Genomic DNA, 27,983 nt, shown 5'->3' with positions numbered 1-27,983 from the left:
TTAACAATATTCACACTAAAAAATAATATTCTTAGCATAAAAATTAATATTTTTTCATGGATAACCCAAATAAAATATTCGTCTTACAAAATACGATATGTGAGACCGTCTCAAACAAATTTTTGTCTTTTTTTCTCATATAAACGTCACTTATTGATGGTTATGCAAATATATAAGGGGTTTTTTAAATAATAATTTAAAAAATAAATATTTTTGCCATTTGTTTTATTATATCCAAACTCTTTGTATTTATTTTGCTTTCTATCGATTTTTTTTTAATTTATGTCCCCTAAATCTGCTTAATTGCAAGAAAATCGAGAAAAATAAATAAATAAACTAGCAAGAAGGTTTGAGCAATTATTATCTCGCAGTCCCATTAATTGTCATCATGCGCGCTAGAACGCATAATTATGGTACTAATCTCAATTAGTTTGTCCTTAATCACTTTTTTTTAGTCTGATCCACCTCACCCTCGTAATACCTTAATCTATTACTGTTATCAAGGAAGAGCATCACATAATAATTAATAGCCATCTTAATCTCTGAGTAGGTCTCTTGTGAGACGGTCTCACGAATTTTTATCTTTGAGACGGGTTAACGCTACCGATATTCAAAATAAAAGTAATACTTTTAGTATAAAAAGTAATATTTTTTTATGAATGACCCAAATAAGATATCCATCTCACAAAATACAACATGTGAGACTGTCTCACGTAAGTTTTTGTCTTGATTGTCTTGGTGTGTTTTTATAATGTGATTCTAACCACCCTCGATATTTTCTAACTCCTTTTTCAAATTTATAAAACACTTATTTCTTCTAATTTTTATAATAAACCATGTTACTTTTGAATATCTAAGATTTCAAAAAAAAAAAAAAAAACTATGCACATTAATAAATACAAACGAGTGTAGATTTGATATATCTTTATTAATAAATTTTCAGACGAGGAAAAGTACGAAGAGAATCATGATGCGGTAAGAAATAAATTAATTTATTATTTAAACATAGGAACCTAGAATCTCAACCCTTCAAGAGATAAAAGGTCACATTAAAAAAAATTAAAAAAAAATTCAAGCGTAATTTTTTACAAATTAAAATGGTATCAATTGTATATAAATTATTAAAGTTAGCGACTTTGCTCCATAATTTAATCGTTTGCCTAATTATCCAGGGAGACAATCACATAATCGTGATGTAATTGGTTTGTCGGGACTCTTTGTGTATGTTTTCAGTATAAAAGAAAGAAAGAAAGCCTTGATTAACGTTTAATTATGGCATTAATTCATTTCATTAAGAAATAATAATTCTATTTTTATATAGAAAAATACCTTTTTGACTAATAATTGCTCCATTTTCTTATGCTTGGTGCGACCTATCACTTAGAGATATAATGAATGGATGATGGAGGTTTTACAAATAGTTTGTTTATTATTATATATATCCAGAAACATATATTAGATATCATTCTTCGAACAACTTAAGCTGATAATTTTCGTAAAACGAACACAGATACGAAAATGTTTATGTAATTACACATCATACAGTTGCACATGAACAAACCTGAGCCTGAGATGTGACAATATATCAATTCAAACAGGGTTGCTGGATAAAAGAGCCATCAATTAACTATAAACAAATAAATTTTATCCGTATATAGTTTGATCAAAATGCAGTTTTCTCTAATATAAATTGTGTCTACACATGGATAAAATTTATTTGTTGTTTACATGTGTAGACACAATTTATCTTGGAGAAAACTTCATTTGATCATATATGTTTAATTTTTTGTTTTACGATATTGATCATCTATATTGTCTAAATGCAGTTTTAGTCACGTCTCTTTCAATTTTTTACAATTTTAGTTTTTTTTTTTTTTGTATTGTAAATGCAAATGTGACACTTACACATCAGCATTATGTCGAAATCACATAGACGTCCGCATAAGTATATTGACATATCAACATCACGTTTGAAAAACGACAAAAAATTTAAAAATAACAATGATAGCATATCAATAATGAAATATGATAACATAAAGAACAAAAATCGTAAATAGAAAATATATAAAAATAATTATTACAATTTTCTCTTATTATTATTATTTTTCAATGTTAACTCAAGTTTGTACGAAAAGAGTTTTATCTATCCATAAACCTATTACACCATAATTTTCATACGCTGAAATTCCAAAAGGGAAGAACTTGGTAATCATTTTATTCCTAAAATACTCTTTATTAACTTTTCCAATTCAGATACATTGTTTGCGTTTCTTAGACAACCTTAAAACGGTTCAAAATAGGAATTTTAATTTTGATTCTTCACTAACTTATCCACATGTATTTTTTTATTATTATTATTTAAAAAAATCTTAAAAAACTTCTGGGTCACATCATTTTCAAATCCCCATGTCTAATCGACTCCTTACCCATTTCCACCCCCGATACAAAGGAAAAGAATAGCCTCCAATCTTCCAAAAAAAAATAATAATAATTATTATTTCATATATTAAAATAACAACAACGAATTCAGCTACAATTTCTCATTTTATATTTCATTATTATAACCAAAGTATAATCAATTATTATTATTATTTAATCCAGGAATTGCTTGTGGAGAATACTGTGTTCAACGAACCTAAACAAGATTCAGACACCCAACCACTTCTATTTGACCTCGTAGATCTACTAATCCTTTTGCATGAGTGTCTCAAGTTTCCCATTTTCCAATGTACTACAAATTTGGAATATTCTCGAAGTTGTTACTGTTCCACTAAAATAAATAGCTTAGATTTTTTAATCAAAATATTAAATAATGTCATCCCTTCATTGGTGATATGAATTTCATAATAAATATAAATAATATTTTTTTAAAATAAAAGAGTATTAACCATAATTTATAAGCATAATGGTAGGTCAAGTCACATGTGCGGCCTCGTACGACATGGAGTGGTCCAACCAGACATTAACAGGCAAATGTTATAAGAAATACGTTGGACCCACACCTTTCGACAAAGTTCGAGATATCTAGAAAAATATTATTCTATCTCGAATCCGTTTCGATAATAATAATATTAATACTAATATTCATGATAATAATAGTTATAAGTTCGGCTTCTTAGATTTCTCGAACTCATCTTTGCCCCCACCCTATTGCTATTTTTTGGGAAGATGATTTCAGATTCGAAGATTCTCATAACCTGAAAGAATCAAGTATGGAGAAGAGATGAGGATGATAAACATGTTTCTGTCATATCTCGTTGTCATTGCTAGTCTCTTCCCACCTCTCTTCAGTTTTATGTGTTATAATATGCCTCGAACATTAAAGAAGTTGATATAGGAATGAAAAACTAAAGGAGATTAGGATGATAAACCCATCACTACTATGCTCAGTTGTCATTCCTAATCGCTTCCCACCTCTCTTCGATTTTGTGTTATTATATGCCTCGAGCCTTAAAGAAGCTGATATGGAGATGAAAACTTGCATTTTTCATGTCTCGTTGTCACCCTAATCACTTCCCATATCTCACTCTTCAATTTTATGTGTTATTATATGTATCGGACATCATAACAAAAAATCATACTTTTAGATTTACCATGATAAAATTAAAAACACTGTAATTAATTGATCAATTCGTTAAAATTTAGAATACATGTTAATGGTTTAAAAGGCACAATTTGTTGAATGGTTCAGTTAAGTTTGTTTTGATTCGCCATAAAAACTCTTGTAAGCCGAATCAAATTTGTGATATAAATATCAAATTTGACCAAAATAATGATAAAATATTACTTTTATGTCAAAAATATTATTTTTCATGATAGATATTGATCGAGTCGACCAGCTTCATGAATGTAGAATTTTCTCAAAAGAAACCTTTTATTGATTCATTTGATACGACCAACAATCAGATCCAATCAAATATTTGGTTGCAATTTTATGTGTTAGATTATTTATACTGCATCAATCAAATCATCAAAATAAACCTACATTATTAACATTTATATTTTATTTATATTCATCAATTAATTATTGAAAAACAAAAATTATATTTTACATCTCGTTTTAAATTTAATGAGTCAAATCAAACATTATATTATTTAAATATAATATTTAAATAATTATGATATTATTTACCCACACAAATAACGGACATACAAGTTATGTCTGTTTTAAAAGACAAAAATTATGGATTTTAATTTTTAGGTTTTTTTTTGTTATTATAATATAAAATGTAATGGATTTTTTAGGTGATTTTTCATCATGGTCATCATCGTTATGTTCGTACCTCAGTAATAATAATACCTCCAAAAAATTTTAAAAAAAGATTTTTTTGTGCTTTTATTTAAAAATATATTTTGAAAATAGGCAGAAGACACGAGGCAAGGATCAGTTGGAAAAAACGAGGGTAGTGTGACAAAATAATAATAATAATAATAATAATAATAATAATAAATAGTAGGACCATAGGGTGAGGTAATTAACTATAAATTGCCTTGATGATTTGAATTAATTAATTGTTGCTGTTACCGAAATGTCGGATTTGGAAGAAATCGAGTGGGCTGCCGGGTGGGGTGGAGCCAACCTTGTTGTCTGCCTCGGAACAGGCGGCCAATCAAATGCCGACATCCTCCGCTCTTCTAATTTAATTTTTTTATTACTGCAATTGAAGTCTAACAACTCAACTTTTATTATTTTATTTTTTACACATAAAAATATTATGTGATATTGTCTCGAAGTGTTTTTTTATATGTGAGACTGATCAGTTATATTTAGAGTATTAAATAATATTTGTCATAAAAAATAATTTTTTTATTGATCGAGTCAGATAAGAGATCGATTCATAAAACGATTTCATAAAAGTTTTTGAAAAAAATAATAATAAAGTGGAAAATTTTATTTTGGGGAAGAAAAATTTTATATAGATTGAGATACCAATATAGTTATTTTAAAATTTGCTATCAATAGTTGGAAATGTACTAATTGAGTCGAATATTACTATTCATCTCGACTTTTACTAAATACAATTTGTATTTTTAAATTTATCGACTTATTTATTTTTAATAAAGCTATAAAATATTGACAAATATGTCAATATTCCCAAACATTACATTTTGCTAGTTATTGATTGTTGACTTGAAATTGGACTTAAATTAATATTTTTTTAAATAAAATAAAATTTAAATCACAAAAAAAAATCATTAATATCATTTGACAAATTATTCGACAAAGTGGGAATTACACACGATTATTATTTTTTTCAAAAAAATAAATTTTCGTCACATAAAAGGAAAAGTAATAATAATAATAATATAATAATAAATAAATAAATAAGAAATATTAATTGTGTAGTCCCCAACTTTTTTCTTGTTTCACAGTTACGACATATGTCCAAACACAAGAAACTAACCCCACGAAACTATTATCCGCCAAAAAAATGTCGTCACCGGGACCGGCTAACCCCGGTTGAACCCCAGCCCCCTAACCACGGTTAAATCCCTTGGCGTTAACACACCACACGCAATGTGTGTGTGTGTGTGTGTGTGTGCAGTGGAAAAGGAGACAACCAAACCACGTTCTGTGAAACTCACACAACTCAATTACTCACACAGTTAATAAATGAATGAACAAATTTTTTTAAATAACTTCTGAACAGGAGAGAAGCAATCAATCAGGGCTTATTTTAAGCTGTTTCTTGGATTGTTTCGAGTCGTTTCTGTTACTGCTCGTGCTCCCATGTTTATTTACTTCGTTACATTTACGGTCTTTTTTCGTTTTCCCGAGGAAGGCGAACAGGGTTTTCTGGTTTGATGTAGTGGGTGAGTTTTTATTCAACTGCTACTGAGGTTTTGGGGGGTATAAATCTACTGGGTTTGTTTTTTTGCTGCTGTACATTGTGTTGAAGGTTGTGTTTGCGAGTGTTTGATGTCGTGGGTTTGGTGCTGATGTGTTAGAATTGGATACATTTGCTTTGTGATATGATCTAAATTTTCGGGTCCTGAGCCTCGATCGAGGATCTTGAGGTTGGTTTCTTGTTTAAAAGGGAAATTCTTGGTGTAATTTATGGCAAATACGGGATCATTTTGTCAGCAGCAGAGCAGATATTCAGTTGAAGGTCAATTTTTTGAAACGATTCGTTAATTTACACCTTCTTTCTTTTTTCCTTCCTGAAACAGTCAGTTTTCTGAGTTGTTTTTTGGCTTTATGTTTTGGGTTAATTTATTTTATTTTTTGTGTGAATTGCAGGGACTGTAGTAAAGGATACGCTGTTCGTAGAATTATGGAAGGCTTGCGCTGGTCCTTTGGTGGATGTTCCGAATGTTGGGGAAAAAGTTTACTATTTTCCACAGGGTCACATGGAGCAAGTAAGTTGTGTTTGAATTTATGTTCATTTCGTTTTTGGAAGAAAAATTGATTTTGGTGTCTTTAAATTTAGGATCTTGTGCGGAATACCGGACTTTAAAAATGAAATTGTTTTTTCACTTATTTTGTGGCATTCTTCTTGGGTTTCGTTTAAATTTGTGCTTTTTTTTTTCCCAGTTAGAAGTATCAACAAATCAAGAACTGAATGAAAGAATACCAATGTTTAATCTGCCCTCAAAGATCCTTTGCCGTGTTTTCAACATTCAGCTGTTGGTATGGTCCCCTCATTAGCTTTTCTTAGTGTGTTATGCTCCTTTATTTGTTGAAAATTCGAGTGTTCAAAAATTAGACACACTCTTTTTCATAATTATAATTATAATACTTTGCCGAATTAGCAAATGAAAGACTTTACTTGTTAATTCTAACGGTGTGATGGTTTGTTAATTTTATGGAATTTTGTAATTTATAGGCTGAAAAAGACACTGATGAAGTTTATGCACAGATCACATTGATGCCAGAAACAGATGTAATAATGTGTTTGGATTTTTTCATTTTATTTTTTACGTGATATTCAGCAAAATGCTGTGAGGTTTAAATTGTGAAATTTACATAAGTTTTATGGTTGCATATTTGCAGCAAACTGAGCCAAGAAGCCTTGATAACTCTCCGGAGGAGCCTCCTAGACCTGCAGTGCACTCATTCTGCAAGGTTTTGACTGCGTCAGATACAAGTACCCATGGTGGATTCTCTGTCCTTCGAAAACATGCTAATGAATGCCTGCCTCCGCTGGTAACTATTTCGGTTTCTCCTGGTTAGTCGTTTCATGCCTGGTATGTTTATTTGGAAGAAATTTTCACATTGATCTGCTATTGCTCTCGGATCAGGACATGTCCCAACAGACACCAACACAAGAACTGATAGCCAAGGATTTGCATGAGGTCGAATGGCATTTTAAGCATATTTTTAGAGGTGATTTCTAATTCCAATTACTGGTCACTCCTTGATTTTAGGCGTTTGTATATATTTATTTTTATTGTTATCACTCATGAGCAAGTTGTTTGATTCATGAATGTAATAAATGGTCCAAATATATATGATAAATATTGTGTATCCAATATTCCTGATTCAACACTGAAATATATTCTATGTAAACTCATCAGGTCAACCTCGAAGGCATTTGCTAACGACGGGATGGAGTACCTTTGTTACTTCTAAGAGATTAGTTGCTGGGGATTCTTTTGTATTTTTGAGGTTCTGATGCATATTATTATGATAAATTCAGTTTTTCTTGCTTTTACCGCTGAAAATCCATAAATTCAATTTTTCTTGCTTTTACCGCTGAAAATCCAACATGTTTTTTCCTAACTTAGTTAGCTAGTAAAGATGATGGCAATTTCAATGTTGCTGCTTTTTGTTTGTTTTTTTGTTTTTTTTCCTTTTTCAAAGTCTACTATCACTGAAGCCCTCCGAAAATTTTGTACATTTGATTATCAAAACACACCCCAAAGAATAATGGTCGTGAGTAGGCAACCAGATATTTTTTTGAACATCATAGTTTTGCTCTATGGTTAGTCATTTTCTGGCCTTTTCTTTCCAGGGGAGAGAATGGAGAATTACGTGTTGGGGTCAGACGCCATACCCGTCAACAAAGCTCGATGCCATCGTCGCTGATTTCAAGTCAGAGCATGCACCTCGGAGTGCTTGCCACGGCATCTCATGCTGTTTCAACTCGAACACCGTTTGTTATTTACTACAAGCCAAGGTCTGGTATTAAGTTCACCTGCAACAATGCTTATGTGGTTTAGCTCATGATGTCCTTATTTTCCTTTTCTGTTTCAAAAACTTTCTAGAACAAGTCAGTTCATTATTGGCCTCAACAAATATCTTGAAGCTGTAAACCATGAATTTGGAGTTGGCATGAGATTCAAGATGCGTTTTGAGGGGGAGGATTCTCCGGAGAGAAGGTTATTTTTCAGAATAAACTACCTTGTATTGAATTGCATGTTTCCAATGATTAAAAATTTTCTTTTTCTAAGCAATTAGGTTTTCGGGTACAATAGTTGGTGTTGAGGATAAATCTTCCAATTGGGAAGATTCTAAATGGCGATCACTCAAGGTTCGTGTTGTTGGTGGTATGCTGGCTTCTGTTTCATAATTTCATACACCCTGAGACTGAAATTCTCTAAAGTTTTGTTAATTTTTCCAGGTTCAATGGGATGAACATGCATCTATTCCGAGACCTGAAAGGGTTTCTCCATGGGAGATCGAACCGTCCGTGGTGTCAACACCCACAAGCATTATTCAGACCCAGACAATGAAGCATAAAAGGCTTCGATCACATGTTGAAATTCCGGTTCCTGGTGAGATTATCCTTCCCCGTATTCATCCTTATTTCTCGACAACATTTTTATCATAACCTCGTCGTTTCTTATAATTGATATTTTAGAAACACCAACTTCAACTGTGTCAACTGCCTGGAATCTGGGTCACGAATCCTATCAAGTTTATCGCAATCTTGAGGAACAAGGGACTAACCACATGGCTATTCCGCAAGCTACACCACCCCGTCTGAATACTTCTTTTAATATGATTGCTGAAGAAATGGAAGAAAGTAAAGGTGCATCGGCTAGGTCTATCATTTTGAACCCTTCAGCATCAAGCTTGGGAAGACAAAGCAACAGTCTTTTGTCTTCCCAGAATGACGGAAAGAAATTTGATACTGTTGTAACATGTCGGTTATTTGGGATTGATTTGAAACGTCCTTCCCTCGTGAACCTTTGTGAGAACTGCCCTCCCAAATCATTGGACACACGAAAATATGGTGGTGAAGTGCGCATTCCAAGTATGGTATTATCATGTTACTCGGAGCAGAAATCCGGTGGTTTCAAGGATTTGAAAGACGTGAAGCAAGACCAGGTTCAAGTACCAACCAAGGAGATTCAGAGCGGACAGAATCAGAATCATCCGCTTAGAAGTCGCACCAAGGTATACGATGAACAAACAAATATTGTGTCGAATAAACACCTTTTGACATCGAGTTATTACCAAATAAGCAACAATCTTTGCATCGATAGGTTAAATCAAGATTATATGCTTTGTTTAAAAAATAATATGATTAGGTACAAATGCAAGGGGTTGCTGTTGGTCGTGCTGTGGATTTAACGGCATTGAATGGATATGAAGAGCTTATAACCGAAATAGAAGAGATGTTTGAAATCAAGGGAGAGCTGAGATCCCGAAAGAAGCTGGAAATAGTGTTCACAGATGACGAAGGGGATATGATGCTGATGGGTGATGATCCGTGGCCGTAAGTTTGCCAATGCTTTGTCAATTTCTGCATATTCCTACCATCAAACCCATCTTTTCACAGGCTTGCTCGCTTAATCATAAATTTTTTTTGCAGAGAATTCTGCAACATGGTTCGAAGAATTTTCATCTGTCCTAGCCAAGACGTGAAGAAAATGGAAGAAACCAAGATCCCTTTACCTCCATCTGCAGAATACAAAGATTGAAGTGCAATTCGCTCGTTTGTTTGTTTCTGATCCTTTGACCCTTCTGCTTCATTTAAATGTATTTATATATTTGTATTCCAAGAAACGAGGGGATGTCTCTTGCTGATGGACCAAACCATGTAACGTGCACTAAACTAGCTTAGTTAGTGACACAGTTTTGTCGAATCTGGACTCGTATTTAGGTATTGACGAAACTGTACTAGTATCAGGGCAGCTGATTAAAAGAGGATTAGAAGATGTGCAGTTAGGGAGGGTGTTTGTGATGAAAATGGATGAGAAAAATGTTTAGCCATCCTACATCATATGTAAATAGATTATGTGTGTGGACTTTGGCATCGAGGACTCCAGGCATTTCTTGTGTCTCTATTTAAAACAAGTAAAATGGTGCCTTTTAATGCCATTTCCTTTTCGTTTTTTTTAAATGCAACAAGGGTGTGAAATTTGACGGGATGAAACTGGTTGCTTCGATGCTATATGTGGGGGCACTGTCCCCACATGATTTGGATGAGTAATATTCACACACATATGTGATTTTAAAAAAATTAGTGGACCTCATGTATGTGTGGTTAAATTTGGGTTTTTGATTCTATCATGAGGTAGTGTCCCTACATGTAGGATGAAATCAATCGGATGAAACCCAAGTTTACGTCACTGCACCAATAAGGGTGTACGTCATTTAATGCCGTTTCTGTTGAAATTTATGTGCCTGGGAACAAGTTCTTTTCCTTGGTTTTTTATTTGTTGGTGTCATAAAGAATTGAATGTTGTCACTTGTTTGTTTAATTCTCAACGAAGTAGGCACTCCTAAGATGCAAAATAAAATGTATTTCTGTTTTATATTTCGAATTTTAATTTCGAAACTCTAAATTTAATTAATTCCTACGTGCGGAAACGAAGCTCTTGACGATAATTGAACTTAGGAAAGTAAGAAAAGTTGCTAGCTACGTGAAAGGATACATAATGCTGGAGACTCGAAAAAAGAACAGAGAAAGCGTATGCTTAATCATGAAGCTGGGACTTGTTAATTTGTGCATATCTTGGACCATATCAATTACAATGTGCTTATTGACTGCCACCTGGTTCCGATATAATTTAATTCGGTCAATTTATTTTTGGAATGTTATTGATATAGTGATGTAACATAGCATGAAAAATTGGGCAAAAATTTAAAGAAGTTTTCAAAAATCGTCGATGATTTATAGTCTATCGGGTAATTAGGTCTAAATTTTGAGATGATATATCGAGTTCGAAATACAATTGTAACAAATCATTAACCCAACTAAAAAAAGTTAAGTAAAACCGGAGCATTGCTTGCCCAACTACATTACTTTGGAATTTCAAGTAATGATGTATTGTGGGCTTGAACTTTCAATTCTGGAGTTAGGTTTGGGCCACCAAGAAATAGGCTTATGGGTTGTGGCCCAAAATATATGGGCCAATGAATGTCGGGTCGACCCCGATTCTTTCACAGGAACCGGTTAGACCCATTTGCGGCACACTTCTTTCTTCTGCAGAACGAAGAGGCCGGGTCCTTTCACGTTCTTCCGAAAACCCTAAAATTTCTCTGAAGAAAATTGCTGAAGACAGAAATGGATCCGAAAATCACCGAGGTTTCCCAAATGTTTGAGAGGTTCCAAGCGGCTTTCGTGCGGAAGGATTATGATACTTGTGCTAGACTCCTCTCGCAGCTCAAGGTAAATATTACTTTTTTTTGGTTCGGAATTCAACTATTTTTGTAAACATGTATCGCTCTTTGTTTCAAATAAACTTTTTAGGTTCTGGATGTGTATTTTCTTGTCTCGGGTGAGATATGCTACGGTTAAAGTAATGTGATTTTACTTTATCTAATGATAGAGAGAGCTTTAGTTTTCGTAATTAATGTTCGTACTTTGCTATTTAGAACTTTTGGCTGAAATCGGTACACGAAGTGAGATCTGAATATCTATTTAAGCTAGTATGGACAAATTCGATATACGAATATCTATTTAAGCTAGTCTTCTGCTTTGACCTTTTTTCAGGGGACATATACGAATATGTCCCCTGAAATACGAATATCTATTTAAGCTAGTATGGACACTAAGAACAACTGCATATTCGTATATGTCCCCTGAAATCGGATATTGGATTTGGAGAAGTTTGGTCAAGGAACAGATTATTTTTAGATAGTTTTCTAAGGGAAACGAGAGGAAAATGATTTTCTTACAAGTTCAATTTGGAATATGCTTAATTTAGCACATTGTGAATTATCATTTATTTGGAATTGATTCAGGTTGATATTGCTAATGAATGGTGTATCTTGTATTTTATTGCAGGTTCTATTAACAGAATTTAAGAGTCTGCCTCCATTATTTCAGGAAACACCAAATAACATCCGTGAATTGACGCTAGCAAGTATTGCTGTCCTTTTATTTATTACTCATATGTTTGGGATGTTTGTCATCACATTCAGATTGATTTTCTCAATACTTTGTATGTCTTCTGCTTTGACCTTTTTTCAGGGGACATATACGAATATGCAGTTGTTCTTAGTGTGAAAACTGAGGATCAGGATGCTTTTGAGCGGGATTTTTTCCAATTGAAACCATACTATACGGATGCCCGGTAACTTTGTTTCTACTTGCTGGCACAAAAGTTTATTGCATGTTATTTGGATAGCAGTGAATCAGAGATTGGTTTTTTATTTATTTGCTGAAAATTATATAACCATGCTCCTCTTAATTGGCTCACCTGAACGTTACAAGCTTTTATGGACGTGTTTGTTCTTTCATTAGAATATTGATGGATCAGTACAAGTGTTGAAGCACTGAATATTAATTACAAATATTTTAGAGATTGATTCCTAACAAAACTAATTTAGTAATTGATGATTTGACTATATCTAAAATTTATATTCTTTGCTTCTTAATTTCCTGCGTCTTATTTGATAATCAAACTGATTTTGTTCCATGCTTTCACTTTTTCATGATGAATTATATGTCGACAACTCTTTTATATATAAACTATTGTGCACTTTGAAGTGGTGTATTTACATTCTTAGGCATTTGTTTTTGCCATTTGGATGTAATGTAACAGAGGCCGTCTCCCACTATCAGCTCAGGAGTATCCTATTTTGGGTCTCAACCTTTTGAGACTCCTTGTGCAAAACAGAATCGCTGAATTCCACACTGAGTTGGAATTACTTCCTCCTAATGCTTTAGAGAATCCTTGCATCAAGCATGCCGTTGAGTTGGAGCAATCTTTCATGGAAGGAGCCTATAATCGTGTGTTGAGTGCTAGACAAGCTGTACCTCATGAAACATATGTTTATTTCATGGACTTACTGGCAAAGACAGTCAGGTAATGTTTCCTGATCATGCAGGAGTTAACATCAATAAAAAAGGCACTCACCTATTGTGTGTGTTTTTGGTAGATTGAGCTGATTTAGTAGTGTAAGCATTTCTGTATTTTGGTCCTATCATGCAATTTGATATACTGATGTTTTCCTTTATCCTTTTTATTCCACTTGTTCATCCTATTTTGTACACAATAGGCATCTTTTCAGACAGGCTTCTCTCTCCATGCTTGTAGTTCCTGTTTGTTATATATATATATATATATATATATATATATATATATATATATACGAATTTGTTGCCCTGCACACCAGGTGTGCAGGGTATCATGAGCACCGCCTACGTGGCGGTGCATGATTGGTCAGCTTTTTTTTAAATAAACAAAACAAAAAAATTTGTGTGGTTGTGGGCGTGCCACGTAGGCAGACGCCCACAGGTGTGCAGGAAAAGAGTGTGCAGGGTATCATTGCTCTATATATATATATCGCATATAATCACATAAATGGATATAATATAAAATTGTGTCGTACGATATATATGTGTGTGTGTGTGTGTGCACACATATATATCGTACGACACAATTTTATATTATATCCATTTATGTGATTATATGCGTTTTTCATTATGCTAAGACCAAATTTCCACTTTTCGGAACTTGATTTATTTTCGGTGGTAGGGATGAGATAGCTGGATGCAGTGAAAAGGCATATGATTCCCTTTCAATAAAAGATGCAAGGCAAATCCTGCTGTTTTCTTCGGATCAAGAATTATCTGAATACATCAACGAGGTAAAAATTGTTGCCCGTATTTTTTCCAAACTCCCCTCCCCCGGTTTTGCTATACACACTAGCATGTTACCATTCAATTTGGCTTCTAAATATAACCACGTAAAATGCCTATTTACTATATCGCAGACTATATTTTCTATCTAGTTTATTTGGCATTGAAGCCAGTGATACTTGGTATATGATGTTGGAATATGCAGGAGCATCCCGAGTGGGAGATCAAGAATGGATTTGTATTTTTCCAAAGATCTAAAGAATCGACGCCTTGCAAGGAGATTCCATCTTTGCAGCTGATCAACCAGACACTCAGTTATGCTAGGGAATTGGAGCGGATTGTGTGAGGAGACTTCTCGTGCTGCCATTTTACATTTGATCCTTTGCTTAAACTGTACTTTTTAACTACCATTGTATTACCATGTTTTGATTTTATTGATCATTTCCCCTCATAACCTGATCGTTGTGCTCCCCATTCCATTTTATTTTTTTGTAATGACTTCATAAAAAATGTGATTGTAGTTGAACTTTGCCTTTTTCTCCATATTTCACCTACTCTTGCTTACTTTGGAAATTTTCATCTTTTAGTCTATTTGGGGCTCAAAAGAAGGTTCAAGTTTTTTCCCCGAAGGAGAGAGGCATGGACTAAACTAACATTTTTTATTTTGTTGAACGAGATTAAATTCATAACTTTACACCATGAGATTTTGTTATTTTTATCCACATATTCATCACGTTTTCGGGTTTAGAGCTATAATTTGATCTCATCACAACATAGAGGGTTATAAAAGTATCACAATGGTTGAATTGGCACGTCAAATTTTTATCATATTATTAACCAACAAAAAGCATCAAGCTAAATGATGAGTAAGGGCGTGTTTTATTGCGTAACCTATTCCAAACATAAAAATACAATTCAACACAACGTGGTAACAGAGTCGAGGGTACGGGCACCAGTCATTGAGCCACGGGCACCAGTCATAAGCTCAATGAACCCGTGTTTGTCGACCGCGAGAAATCGGTCAAAACAAACACGATCAATAGCATTAGACATGTAAGTTGTGAGACTAAAAGGAGATTTGGTCAAAACAAATACGATCAATAGTATTAGACATGTAAGTACTGAACTGAGACTAAAATGACAACCAAGCTCTCACCTATATCACTATATCATCGTACCACGTAATTTAAGGGGTTTCCCAGTCACTAGCGGTTAAGTCATTGAACTCAATTTGCATGAGAAAATTTATCGCTCACTCTGCATGTGATCTCCGCTGATCATCCAGACTGCACCTTGGATCTTCTTGATCAGGTAGTTCACCAAGTCGCTCCTGTAAAACCACATTTGGAGAATTATTACTGCAAGAAATGTGAAGTGTACCATAAAATGAACAATACAGCTTCCTCAAAGCCCCAGTGAACAGTTCTCGAATAAAATGATTTTGATACTTGGTCAAAGTATTGCCAAAATCACCAATGATCAATAATGTTCCGTGAGTGCAAACTTCTAAAGTGACAACTGAGGAGCACATGCCAACACAACAATTGAGCATCGGGACTTTGATAGACGTAGCTCCAAGTATAGTAAGATTCCATGCAAAAATACAGACAATACCTTGAGTGATGCATTCTGAGCAAGAAGTTGCTCGTACTCATTCCTTATCCGAGCCAATTCTGTCCTGAGCGATGCATTTTCTTCTTTCATTGCTTCTGCACGTTGGGCAAGTTCATCGCATTCTGCCTGAATTTTGCAACAAAAAACAAGCAATACAATCAGATATCATGGAGGCCTGATTAAATAAAATGAGAAAATGGAAGTATTGACCAGTTACCTGCTTGCGTAATCTAGATCGACGAGCAGATTCCCTGTTTGACTGCTTTCTTCTCTGTCTTTTGAGCTCCCTTTCATCCTGGACTCACAGCGAACAAGGTCAAGATGGAAAAACACAAAAATATCTTCTCTGTACAGAGGAAATAATATTAATCACTCACAAAGTTAAAAAGGAAACAGCATAGACCCTGTCAAGGCAGCTTAGTATGTAATCTAGAAAAATTCTCCGCGATAAAAAACCAATATTCGATCGTTAAGAAATGGACACCATATCGATCAAGTGAAGATTTGTGAAATTAGGATGATAAATGGTGAATCAAGTCATAAAACAATCAGAATTTGTCATCAGATCTCCAACAATCTTCGTTTTTTTATCTTGTTTTATTGCAGTTCAATGTTCTTCAATCCATTTTCCTTTCTGCTTTTCTTCAGACGCTCAATCGACCTTTTATTTTTAGCATGATGTTATTTGCAATCTTTGATGATGTAAATGAATATAAGTTGGTAATAAAAACACATGAAAAGTAACTATCATTGCATGCACCGCAAATGAAAGTGGTAAAAGAGCACACAAAGCAACGGTACAAAAGTATCATTGTTGCTTTAAGTTTAAAGAGTCATGGACTCAAGGTTAATACGACTGCTTCCATTGTTGATGCAACTTTTTAACGGCTCTATATGTTCCTTAACTCAGGTATTCAGTTAAATAAGGAATCTTTGACTTGATATCTGGAGAGGGTATTCGACTGGTTTGAACAGGTGACCAATGAGACTCAATTCATAGGCTCTGGGCCGCCTACCATATACGCTAACTGATTCATCTTAAAAAATGAAAAATTATCTTCATATGACTAGAATAATCTCCATCTTTAAGGAACTAAATAATCCTCGTCATATCAAAATCTGTTTTGGCACCTGTATCCAGGGCTGTGACTGAGCATTGTCCCGTGATACAGAAGCAACCATTCCTCCAACAACTGAAGAAGCAGGTACCTTTTCTCGCATGGGAGGTATAGCAGAAGCTGGAGCAGTACCCCAATAATCCATTCCAATGTTTAAGTTAGTTGTGGGACCAGGAATACCACCTACTGCCCCTGCTGCTGGCATTGGCACAATAGACATTGTTTGATTTACCATAGGGTGAGGCGTGGCCAGCCCTCCATTCTGAGAATTGCGTTCAGCTGTAGCAAGATAACATGAGTCATGACAATGTCCAGAAACTAGATTAAGACAGCAGTAGAAGTAAAATCTACAAGAATAGTACCTGAATCTTGCTGGCCACCAGACTTCTCGGGCAATTCCTGCAAAAATAATAGAAGAAAGTTCATAAGGAGAAACCAGTGTGATCTAATTCTTTTAACACACATGGTTATTTGCAATCTCATCATAGGATTTTCTAACAGGTGGGTGAAAACAGAAATCAGGAAAACCAAAAACCCTATCCGATCAGGTGAAAACAAGACCTATTAAACTTGATCCACTTAATTCCGGTCATTAACTGGGCCTTAAATGACAACATAATCCTGATGCGACTTATAACTGTGTGGCTTTTTTCATATGCGAGCAACCAAGACCAGCCCGGGTACCCACCAGTAATTAAAAAATACACTTTTCAATTTTTATCAGTACCTTTTTCAAAATATTATTTTGTATATTTTAGTAATAAAAAATACGTGCTACCTTACATTTTAAAGAGAATTCTAAATTTTCATTTCCCTCAATTTCTTTTTATACATATTAAAAATTAATGTTATAAAAAATATATAAAAATATGTAACCGGGTTGGGTATTTACAGTGGAGTTTTACTAACACCAATAGTGCAAAGAGAGCCAATCGCATAAAAAAAAACAATTCCCTATGGTCTGTCAATTCATTTTCGTCAGTCACTACATGGCCCAAATGTACAAAGTAAATACCAAAGTCACACTTGACTGCTTGAAATATATGAAAACTGCTGCTTTGCAACAACACTTGAACCATTCTGAAAATATGACATTCATGTTCATTATTAAGATGGACTAATGAAGATATTAGAATTTTCTTTATCTATTTTTCCTTTGCCAAAACCAAAATTCAACAGATAATCACAGATATTTGATATAGCAACAAGTGAGAAAATTGTATCTTCGTGTTTAAAATGGTGCAAATTTCATGGGACAACCAGACGGCTAATATTTTTTTATTAGATGAGCTAGAGAGTTATTTTGCACAAATTCTATATTTGTAATTGATTACGTGGTGTCCTTATGGGATCAATTGTCTTATCCCAATATATATTCTCAGTACAATTTAGTGTGGATTACTTTTCTGAATACAGAGTACATCACCTAATAAGTTAGGTCTATTGTGTTTAGACATTATTCGTTATGTTTGTTACTCGAACAGAAAGTATTACTCTTTTTGATTGAATCTCAATGGATCCACATCTGATTCAAGAATAATCCAAACAATACAATAGCAGACAAAAATGTGTCTCGAGATGTGAGGATCAAACATCAAAAAAACTTTTCAGGTGATGTATGTTTAAATGGAACGTAACATTATTCATTGATTGATGCCCTGAACTGCAAAAAGTTTATGCACGGGATTCTTAATTTTTAGCAACTTGTAAAAGTGCAACCATAAAACTTACGTTTTCAGAATCAGCATCACTTCCTTCACTTGAACCTTCACTAGCACTTTCAGCACTGAAGATTTTGTCAATCAAACAGCTCGATTAAGAAATTTAACACAATGTTCAGCAACTACAGATTATTTAAAGAAAAGACATAGGTAACACAAATTCGTCCTCATAATTAAATATGATAGTACAGGTACCGGCAAACAAAGATAAGGAATGTGAAGGAAAACATGAAAAACTACAATATGTGATAATCCTCAAAACCAAGGAGAAAATAACAAAAGACAAAAAGAAAAGGATGAGGAATTTTATCTGACAACAAAAATAATGCTGTCGCAAGAGCTGATATCAAAACTGAACAATTAATTGAAAACATAAATTCTATGCCAAAGTCACTTTCCATCTCCGGGACCTAACCCCCACCCCATCAAGCAACAAATTTGTGGATGAGTGAGCTTTCATATATTAACAATATATATAAACAATGATGTGTATTTATGTCCCTTGACTATGTTGGTTCACACATTCACCAATACCTTTTAGAATGCAAACCATTTGCAGATGCACCTGACATTTTTCCAGGTTCATTATTCTTCCCAGTGATCATGTTTAAACTGACCAAACTTCCCTTGGATCTTTTGATTGGCAGCTTTTCCTTCCCTTCAAATGACTTGCCATCCACCTCCATGTTGCTAGGAGAGTTGGCCTTTATGTACATATAAACATTATGTTCCAATTAGTTCATGGGAAAGATTAGTGTACATCACATTAAAAGAAGAATGGAGGGAAAAAATCGCAAGTGTCATGTGGACTCACAGAGGTTTCAGCAACACCGTTTGGAGAAGGCATAGTGAAAGGACTAAAGGGATAAGATCCCTAAACAAAATTGAAGACGCCAAGAAACATTAAAGCCGATGCATCGAGATGAGCTCGATCACAAACATGCAACAACAGAAACTAAAGAGGATATACCGGAGCCATAGTTGGATGTGCATATATACCCCCATGAGGGTACATAGCAACATATGGATGTGGAGGGGTGCCATATGGTGGAATAAATTGCTGCAAGTAACATAAACACAATATAGGTAATTGTATGATATATTTTCACTTAATAAGGCCCAAAACAAAATTGAAAATTAGAAATAATTGAGGGAATATTAGTTCACGAATAAATGCATTTTTAGATGCCATGTGCTGGATGAACTTGCTTAGTCATGAATCACGACATGTTTCGCAAAAAGTCAAAAATCTATCACAAGCCATTATAACAACATACTATGTTTTTTTCTCTCCTGCTTATGATATGGATATAAATCTCTTCTTTCTCAAAATTTTCACTTGTCCACAGATACCTAGCTCAAGAACAGTTTCTACAATTTTAGCAAATCTGATTCGGAACCATCTTTGTTAATCAAACTTTTACCATCCCTGAATCACCAATTCTTTATGTTAGTACCTTCTCTCAATAACAGAAACTACAGAAAAGCTAGTCAGGAACCAATACTGGGATAAGTTAGCTATGCAGAAATGTTTTGTCACATGGCTTAATACTTGCTTGTTGGACGCATCTTAAGTTCACTCTGCAAGACTATGTTTCTGTTGGCATCTCATTGGAAGATTGCACTACAATTTCTGAAAATTCACTAGTAGAACTAGAAGCACTCAAAGCATGCTATATGGTCATTATTCCAATAAACCATAGAATTTAGGAGCAATGCAACTTGTGAAATTTATAAAGAACCACGTTTCATTTCTTTACAGGGTCTGATCAATGATCATATCATGACTACGGAGGGGATATACAACAGCTAAGCAGAAACTTATAAGTATGGTAAAGCGACATCAAGTTATTGTAGTCTTCAAATGTAATATATTGAAATTTAGATTTGTTAACGATTTGATTCTATGCTAAGTTCTCGTCTCCAAGAACCCTATGAGCATATAAGCTGAGATATTACTTCAAAAATCTATACATGCTATCTTTTCCTGGACCAAAAAAACAAAGAAATATTATACCTGAACACCCCACATGTAAGGGTGGGCCTGTGGACTTGATGCCAAGAACCCAGGTGGAGGCATAGGAGAATATGCCTACACAATCACAATCCATGCCATATAACTAGAAAGTTCAAAGTCAATGAGGTACAACCAGATGAAAAATAGCAACCTGAAATCCAGACCAATCGGTAGCAACCATGCCTGAAACAGCTGGAGTATGTTCCTGGAAATTTCCCAAAAATGCAATATTTTAAATCATAAGCTAGTAAAAAATACCGTAAGAGTACATGATACCAAGATCCACCAGCAGGATAACCTGTAAAGGAGTTTTTGGTTCCTTTGCTTCTTTCCCCTCCTTCGAAGATTTATCCACTTCACTACTTCCCATGTTTTACAATACACCACCTCCTCCAATATCACTATAATCATCCCAGCACATACACATTTAGCAAGATGCTTTGCACAAGCTAAAAAAAATGAAAACATGACTAGATCTTGATTGAAAAAATGGCACACAGGAAATCAAAATCTTTCACGTTACACGGAAATTCAAAAGTAAATTATCTGTATACAATAACATAAAATTGTGAGGATGATGAAAAGACCTACAATACCCATATGAGAATTATAAAGCAAAAAGGCTGTTATCGTCAAGTAGAATAATTATACATTAAATCTACACAAATCACAATCAGACGCCAGATGCAAGGAAAATATACATGACGCATTAACTCGCCCAAGCATGGGATACAAACCTGGAAAAATTTCACCATAAACTCACGTGAATAAACTGAGTCAAAAAGCCGATTAATATTTCCGAATTCGAAAGACTTACCACAAAAAATGAACCCTAACTCGGCAAGCTTGAACAGGTAACTCCGCACAGCTGCGAGGAAGCTCAAACCCCAATCCTTCTTTCCTTCAACAATAGAAGTAAATTCAAAAACTTTAGAATAAAAATATTACGTCCTGTGAAAAAATTGGGGTATGAAAAACTCAATTTCACGGAATTCCTCAAGATTTGAGTCGTAACTAATTAGAGTGGTAAAAAAATCGGGGAATTCAGGAAATTAGGGCTTCTTTTGTGAGATCGTGGACATGCTTGGCCCCTTTCGGAAGATTTGCAGCGAGAGAATGCCGATGTGGTATCCACCGTGGATTTGGATGATTTGATGAATGTCTATCGTATGCGTGGAATATTTAATGGCCGCGATTGTGTTACGTAATGCTGCCTTCCTGTCTCCGGGTTATCTTCATGGGTCGGAGCATTTGTATTTAAAACTTATATATCTTAAATTTGAAACGAGATTTCTGTCATTCAAATATATAATATCTGTTAAAATAAGAATTGTAAATTTTAAAATTAGTGTGTGATGATGTATTGTTATATTTATAGTAACCACCATGTTAAATTTGGTAAATATCGAATTTGTGGCGCTCAACATTACGGGAAAAATTTATATGTCATGAACTCTCGATTTAGAAATGCATCTTGATTCATTGGGTCTAAATGAGACCATTAAAGAAAATGGTATCTCATCATCATAAGAAAAAACAAAAGTTATGATATTTTTGCATCGACATCTTGACGAAAGATTAAAATGTAATTATCTCATTGAAAAAGATCGCATGGCTTTATGGAAAGGATTAAAGAATATTTGAACATATAAAGGAAGCTATACCCGTGATAAATGAAATATGTTGAGATTCCAAGATTTTAAGAAAGTCAGTGATTACAATTCAACGGTATATCGAATAATCTCGCGATTAAAATTTTGCGAACATGAAGTTACAGAATCGGAAAAGCTTGAAAAAAATTTCCACTTTTCACACATCAAATATAATTGTACAATAGCAATATGAGTGTGTGGATTTGTGAGATATTCTGAATTTATCGCATGTCTCCTTGTGACAGAAAAGAACAACGAGCTGTTAATGAGAAATCATCAATCTCGACCACTGGATCAACAGCATTTCCAGAAGTAAATGTTATAAGTAAAAATGAATTTAAATTTGGAAACCAAAATCAAATTTAAAGACAAGATTTTGGTCGAGGTCGTAGACGTGGACGCGGAAGTGGTCGTGGTTGCGGCTGGTTTTGAAAACAATTGAGATAGTTACTTCTATAACTCATCTCAAAAGAGCGTCACAAATCATCCACTAAAAAAGCATCATGAGAACATGAGTGTTGATGAAAATCACTCAAAACGATTTGAAAGCTCTTGTTTTAGATGCAGTACTCCAGGACATTGGTCTCGTATTTGTCGATCCCCCGAATAACTTTGTAAGCTCTATAAAGAATCGGTAAAGGATAAAGAAAAATAGATGAAATTCATTGAATACAATGATCGTTTGAGTGATTCAACTCATTTTTTGATGCTGCAAATTTTTTGAATGATTTCTCTGAAAATGATCAGTATATTAGTGGAATAAAATGTAAAATATTTTATTATTCATGTGCTCATATGCTAATGTTTTATTGTATAATTATGATATGAATTTTATTACATATGTATTGTAAGTAATTTCTTTCATTGCATTTTTTTTAAAGTATAAATATGGAAAATGCTATGAACAAAGCTAAACAAGGAACTAATCACATAGAAGTTTTTATACCTGATAGTGGTACAATGCACACTATTCTAGTATTCTCCAAGATAAAAGATATTTTTTGGAACTAAAACCAACAAAAACAATGATGAATACAATATCAGGTCCTGTAGACTTGATAAAAGGTATGGTAAAGCACATTTTTTGTTAGATAAATGATGTTTCGTATTCACCACAATCGAAAAGAATTTTGTTGAGTTTTAATAACATATATTCTCATAGGTATGATAGTCAGACAATAAATGAAATAAAAAAAAATATATGTGTCTTACCACATATATATCAAGAAAGAAATATGTAATTGAAAAACTATCAATGTTTCTTACTGGATTGTATTATACACATATAAGTCCAACTGAATTAAAAATGGTTGTTAATAATTCTTTAATACTGATTAATTGACATGATCAACTAGGACATCTTGATTCAATATGATACGAAAGTTTATAGAAAATAGACATGGTCATCCGCAAGACCAAAAGATCTTTCAAAATAATAAGTTTCAATGCTAAGCATTTTTTTTTGGAAAACTTATTATAAAATCATCACCAACTAAAATCCAAACTGAATCACATATGTTTCTTAAACATATTCAGGGTCATATTTGTGGGCCAATTGATCCACCATGTGGATCATTTTGATATTTTATGGTATCGATTTATGCCTCCAGCAGATGGTCACATGTATGTTTATTATCAATCTGAAATGTGGCATTTGCAAGATTACTTGCTCAAATAATAAAATTGCGGAATCCATTTCCTGATCATACAATCAAGAAATTTAGACTTGATAATGTTTGTGAATTACTTCCCAAACTTTCAATGATTATTGTAGTCAATGTGAATAATTGTTGAGCATCATGTTGCTCATGTACATACACAAAATGGATTGGCTGAATAATTGATTAAACATCTACAACTGATTGTTAGACCAATAATTATGAAAACAAAACTCTCTGTTTCTATATAGGGACATGAAATTTTACATGTTGTGGTATTAATTCGCATCATACCAAGTGCATATTATAAATAATTTCTATTGGAGTTTACTTTTGGTAAAAAAAACCAAACATTTCTCATCTGAGAATTTTTTGATGTGCGGTATATATGCTTATTGCACTGCCTCAACGAACAAAATTAGACCTCAAAGAAAGATCGAAATTTATATCGGTTATGATAGCCCATCAATCATTCGATATCTTGAGCCTCAGACAGGCGATGTGTTTACAACACGTTTTGATGATTGTTTTTTTAATGAGGAAATCTTCCCAATTTTAGGGGGAGAAAAGAAACATATCGAAAAAGAAATCATATAGTATACATCATAATTATTACATCTAGATCCGAGAACTAAACAATGTAAAAAATATGTACATCAAATTGTGCACTTGCAAAGAATAACAAATCAAATACTAGATGCATTTGCAGACACAAAAAGGGTCACTAAATCATATATACATGTTGTAAATGTCCTTACTCGAATTGAAATTCTAAAGAAACAAATTGAAGATATTCATGATGTCATAAAACGATTCAAGTGTGGAAGACCAATCACTTCAAATGATAAAAATCTTCGAAAAAGAAAAAAAAATAGAGAAACACGATGATCAGCAAATATATAATGATATTCTGGCAGAAATACATTTCTGTTAGAACCACAAACTGATGAGAAGCGTGAAATCTCTATCAATTATATTAATACTGAAAAAATATAGAACCGAAAAGATATAAAATAAATTGATGTGATATTTTCTTAAAATGTGATATTTGACATCGTAAATGATAATGAATATCAAGAACCAAAATCTTTTGGTGAATGTAAAAATCAACAGGACTGGATAAAATGGAAAGATGTATGGATTCTCTAAATAAAAGTAATATTTTTGGACTTATAGTCCTTACACCTGGAAGTATAAAACCTGTTGGGTACAAATGACTTTTTATTCGAAAGTGAAATGATAAAACTGAAATAGTAAGATATAAAGCTCGCCTTGTTTGCACAAGGTTTTTCTCAAATGCCTTGAATTGATTATGAAGAAACGTATTCTCCTGTTATGGATGCAATTACGTTTTGGTATTTGATCAGTTTTGCGGTATCTAAAAATTTAGAAATGTGTTTTATGGATGTTGTCATAGCTTATTTATATGGATAACTCGATAGTAATATATATATATATATATATGAAAATCCCTGAATGATTTAATATGCCTAAAGCACAAAGTTCAAAACCCAGAGAATGTTATTCTGTTAACTTGCAAAGATCGTTATATGGGTTAAAACAATCCGGCCGAATGTGGTATAATCGGCTAAATGAATATTTAATGAAAAAAAGAGATATGTTAACAATGCAATATGCCTTTGTGTTTTCGTTAAGAAAACAACATCCGAATGCGTGATTATTGTTGTATATGTTGATGATTTAAACATCATTTGAACGAATAATAAAATTCAAGAAGTTGTGTCGTGTTTGAAGAAAGAATTTGAAATGAAAGACCTTGGAAAAAATACAAAATATTGTATGTGTTTACAAATTGAACAAAAAAAAATGTGGAATATTTGTTCACTAGTCAAATTATACAGAAAATGTCCTTAAACATTTTAATATGGATAAATTAAATCTTTTAAGTACTCAAATGGTTGTTAGATCATAAAACATATAAAATGATCCATTCCGTCTGTGTGAAGATGATGAAGTTATTTTTTGTACAGAAGTACTATATCTAAGTGCTATTGGTGCCCTTATGTATATTGCAAATTGTACGAACCTGATATATATTTTGCTGTAAATTTATTGACAAGATTTAGCTCATATCCAACAAAAAGACACTGGAATAGAATTAAACATATATTCCATTATCATTGAGGAACGACAGACTTGAGACTTTTGTATTCAAAAGATACAAATCAAAGCATAATTGGTTATGATGATGCTGTGTATTTATCTGATCCACACAAAGCACGCTGTTAAACCAGATATGTATTTACTTATGGAGGCACTATAATTTCTCGGCGTTCACAGAAACAAACACCCGTAACAACTTCATCAAATATTGTTGAGATTATTGCACTACATGAAACAAGTCATGAATGTGTGTGGCTAAAATCAATGACCGAACATATCCAAATCTCATGCGGATTATCATTCGACAAGAAGTCTGCGACATTCTATGAAGATAATGGTGCATGTGTTACTCAAATGAAATAATGATACATAAAAAACGACATAACTAAACATATTACCCCAAAGTTCTTCGTATTCACCCAATAGTCTGAAAAGAATAAAGATATTGATATTCGTTACATTCAATAAAGTGAAAACTCATAAGATCTCTTCACGAAGACACTTCATACGAGAATATTCAGAAATCATACATATAATACAGGGATGCACAATTTACGAAATTCGTGAAGAATAATTCGTGTTACCATGAGGGGAAGTTTATATGACTATACCTTTTTTCCTTTACTTTGATTTTTATCTCAATGAGTTTTTCCTAGTAAGGTTTTTAAGAGACATTATAAAATACATCATGAAGAAAATCATTTATCATGATCATCATCACAAGGGGGAGTGTTGAAAATAAAAGTTGAAATTATTGAATGCTGAAAATAAGAGTTGTAAATATTTAAAATTAATGTGCTATGATATATGTAATTATGTATTTATTTTTGAATTATTTGCAAAGAAATTCTATAAATATGTCTCTCAATTTGAGAAGAAAAATAAAATTGACTAGAGAAAATATTATAAAATATGTAATTTAATATATTTGTGAATTTGATATTTTTACTTTTTACCGTAAATTTTTACTTTTAACGATATCAACCATATCTCTATTATTTTAAATATTTATATAAACACTGTTTAAAACCGTTGTACTTGACATTTGCCCATTTTCAATATCTTAAATTTGATGAAAGATCAATGTTTGCACTAGAAAATCGATTTTTAGTGAAACTTTCTTTAAATTAAAAAAAACAACATTGGTGCGATTAATGTTGTAAGATTGTTTAGTACTTATCAAGTTAAGTGAAACTCTTTTTATTTTGATCATCTTCTTCAAATACAAATTGTCGGCACTTGGTTTGTACCTCCTGACATGCACAAAAGATAATCTTTTTGACTAAGTTATTTTAGTCCAACCAAAAGCAAAAGAGTAGTCTTATGTGATACCGTTTCACGGATACTAGTCTGTGAGACGGGTCAACTCTACTCATATTCATAATAAAAAGTAATACTCTTAGCATAAAAAATTATACTTTTTCATCGATGATCCAAATAAGAGATTCGTCTCATAAATTCGACCCGTGATACCGTCTCACACAAGTTTTTGTCAAAACAAAATTACTGTAGAAAACTAAAGTGTTTTAACTTTTTATTTTATAGTAGGATTTTTTGTGATAGAGTCTCACGAATTTTTATCTGTGAGACGGGTCAACCCTACCGATATTCACAATAAAAAGTAATACTCTTAGCATAAAAAATAATTTTTTTTCATGTATGACTCAAATAAGAGATCCATCTCCAAAATTACGATCCGTGAGACCGTCTCACACAAATTTTTTTCTTTATTTTAATGTGAAACAAATCTAAGTTACATTTATACGTATCGTTTCGTTCAACATATGATCTGAAGCCCATCATTTGTACCATTCAACAACTACAAGCTTTTTTAATGTCGACTAATAAAATGAATTATTTATTTGAAATAATATAAAAATGGAAAGAAAATCTATATAATTGGATTGAATGGATTAATATCAACAAAACTCCGACTCCCCAACTTATAAATTTATAATATTATAATTTTAAAAATCATTGTATTATATAATAATTTTTGTAAAGCAATTATATAATCTATCAAAAAAAAAGAAGCAATTATATAATAAATTTTTAAAGTGATAATTATATACATAATATAATCTCAGTGTCAAATCG

At 33.0% G+C, this 27,983-nt stretch overlaps 3 protein-coding genes across 9 annotated transcripts; 2 read left to right on the top strand and 1 right to left on the bottom strand.

Annotated features, from left to right (window-relative positions):
- The first annotated feature begins 5,537 nt into the window (after positions 1–5,537).
- On the top strand, positions 5,538–10,266 carry LOC140834529 (auxin response factor 9-like). 2 transcript variants are annotated; one of them, XM_073199476.1, is made up of 15 exons: positions 5,538–5,814; positions 6,039–6,110; positions 6,242–6,360; positions 6,536–6,631; positions 6,828–6,884; positions 6,995–7,147; positions 7,243–7,327; positions 7,519–7,609; positions 7,956–8,120; positions 8,209–8,322; positions 8,402–8,474; positions 8,565–8,718; positions 8,805–9,343; positions 9,478–9,665; positions 9,762–10,266. In XM_073199476.1, exons 2-15 carry the CDS (start codon positions 6,059–6,061, stop codon positions 9,868–9,870), a joined length of 1,995 nt encoding a protein of 664 aa, XP_073055577.1. In that variant the 5' UTR covers positions 5,538–5,814; positions 6,039–6,058; the 3' UTR covers positions 9,871–10,266. The 2 variants fall into 2 exon arrangements, with proteins under 2 accessions (XP_073055577.1, XP_073055576.1); XM_073199475.1 differs by having other exon boundaries at positions 5,538–6,110.
- Positions 10,267–11,329: 1,063 nt separating this feature from the next.
- On the top strand, positions 11,330–14,532 carry LOC140834528 (26S proteasome non-ATPase regulatory subunit 8 homolog A-like). Its single transcript, XM_073199474.1, has 6 exons — positions 11,330–11,564; positions 12,183–12,261; positions 12,369–12,471; positions 12,943–13,206; positions 13,879–13,990; positions 14,188–14,532. The coding sequence occupies exons 1-6, from the start codon at positions 11,460–11,462 to the stop codon at positions 14,326–14,328; spliced, it is 804 nt and encodes a 267-aa protein (XP_073055575.1). The 5' UTR covers positions 11,330–11,459; the 3' UTR covers positions 14,329–14,532.
- Positions 14,533–14,842: 310 nt separating this feature from the next.
- On the bottom strand, positions 14,843–21,636 carry LOC140834526 (bZIP transcription factor 16-like). Of its 6 annotated transcripts, none has more exons than XM_073199469.1 (14): positions 21,468–21,632; positions 21,270–21,353; positions 20,751–20,853; positions 20,604–20,657; positions 20,453–20,527; positions 19,406–19,495; positions 19,250–19,309; positions 18,970–19,139; positions 18,446–18,500; positions 17,077–17,113; positions 16,728–16,993; positions 15,814–15,891; positions 15,597–15,722; positions 14,843–15,312 (listed from the first exon to the last, which is right to left on the bottom strand). In XM_073199469.1, exons 3-14 carry the CDS (start codon positions 20,820–20,822, stop codon positions 15,235–15,237), a joined length of 1,161 nt encoding a protein of 386 aa, XP_073055570.1. In that variant the 5' UTR covers positions 20,823–20,853; positions 21,270–21,353; positions 21,468–21,632; the 3' UTR covers positions 14,843–15,234. The 6 variants fall into 6 exon arrangements, with proteins under 6 accessions (XP_073055570.1, XP_073055571.1, XP_073055573.1 ...); XM_073199470.1 differs by having other exon boundaries at positions 21,270–21,348; XM_073199472.1 differs by having other exon boundaries at positions 15,814–15,892; positions 16,735–16,993; positions 21,270–21,636.
- Positions 21,637–27,983: the final 6,347 nt, after the last annotated feature.

This window comes from Primulina eburnea, chromosome 6 (assembly GCF_022965805.1).
Source record: "Primulina eburnea isolate SZY01 chromosome 6, ASM2296580v1, whole genome shotgun sequence".
Lineage (NCBI taxonomy): Eukaryota > Viridiplantae > Streptophyta > Magnoliopsida > Lamiales > Gesneriaceae > Primulina > Primulina eburnea.
The sequence above is the reverse complement of the archived record's forward strand: the minus strand, read 5'-3'. Positions and strand labels throughout refer to the sequence as shown.

Excerpts from the sequence above, each read along its gene's own strand:
- LOC140834529 (XM_073199476.1), top strand. The coding sequence starts at position 6,059 with ATGGCAAATACGGGATCATTTTGTCAGCAGCAGAGCAGATATTCAGTT. Across the intron at positions 6,632-6,827 it reads TTTTCAACATTCAGCTGTTG|GCTGAAAAAGACACTGATGA; the intron begins GTATGGTCCCCT and ends TGTAATTTATAG. Across the intron at positions 8,719-8,804 it reads TGTTGAAATTCCGGTTCCTG|AAACACCAACTTCAACTGTG; the intron begins GTGAGATTATCC and ends TTGATATTTTAG.
- LOC140834528 (XM_073199474.1), top strand. The coding sequence starts at position 11,460 with ATGGATCCGAAAATCACCGAGGTTTCCCAAATGTTTGAGAGGTTCCAA. Across the intron at positions 12,472-12,942 it reads CCATACTATACGGATGCCCG|AGGCCGTCTCCCACTATCAG; the intron begins GTAACTTTGTTT and ends GTAATGTAACAG. Across the intron at positions 13,991-14,187 it reads TATCTGAATACATCAACGAG|GAGCATCCCGAGTGGGAGAT; the intron begins GTAAAAATTGTT and ends TGGAATATGCAG.
- LOC140834526 (XM_073199471.1), bottom strand. The coding sequence starts at position 20,822 with ATGGGAAGTAGTGAAGTGGATAAATCTTCGAAGGAGGGGAAAGAAGCA. Across the intron at positions 19,140-19,249 it reads ACGGTGTTGCTGAAACCTCT|GCCAACTCTCCTAGCAACAT; the intron begins GTGAGTCCACAT and ends ATGTACATAAAG. Across the intron at positions 15,723-15,813 it reads GATCTAGATTACGCAAGCAG|GCAGAATGCGATGAACTTGC; the intron begins GTAACTGGTCAA and ends TGCAAAATTCAG.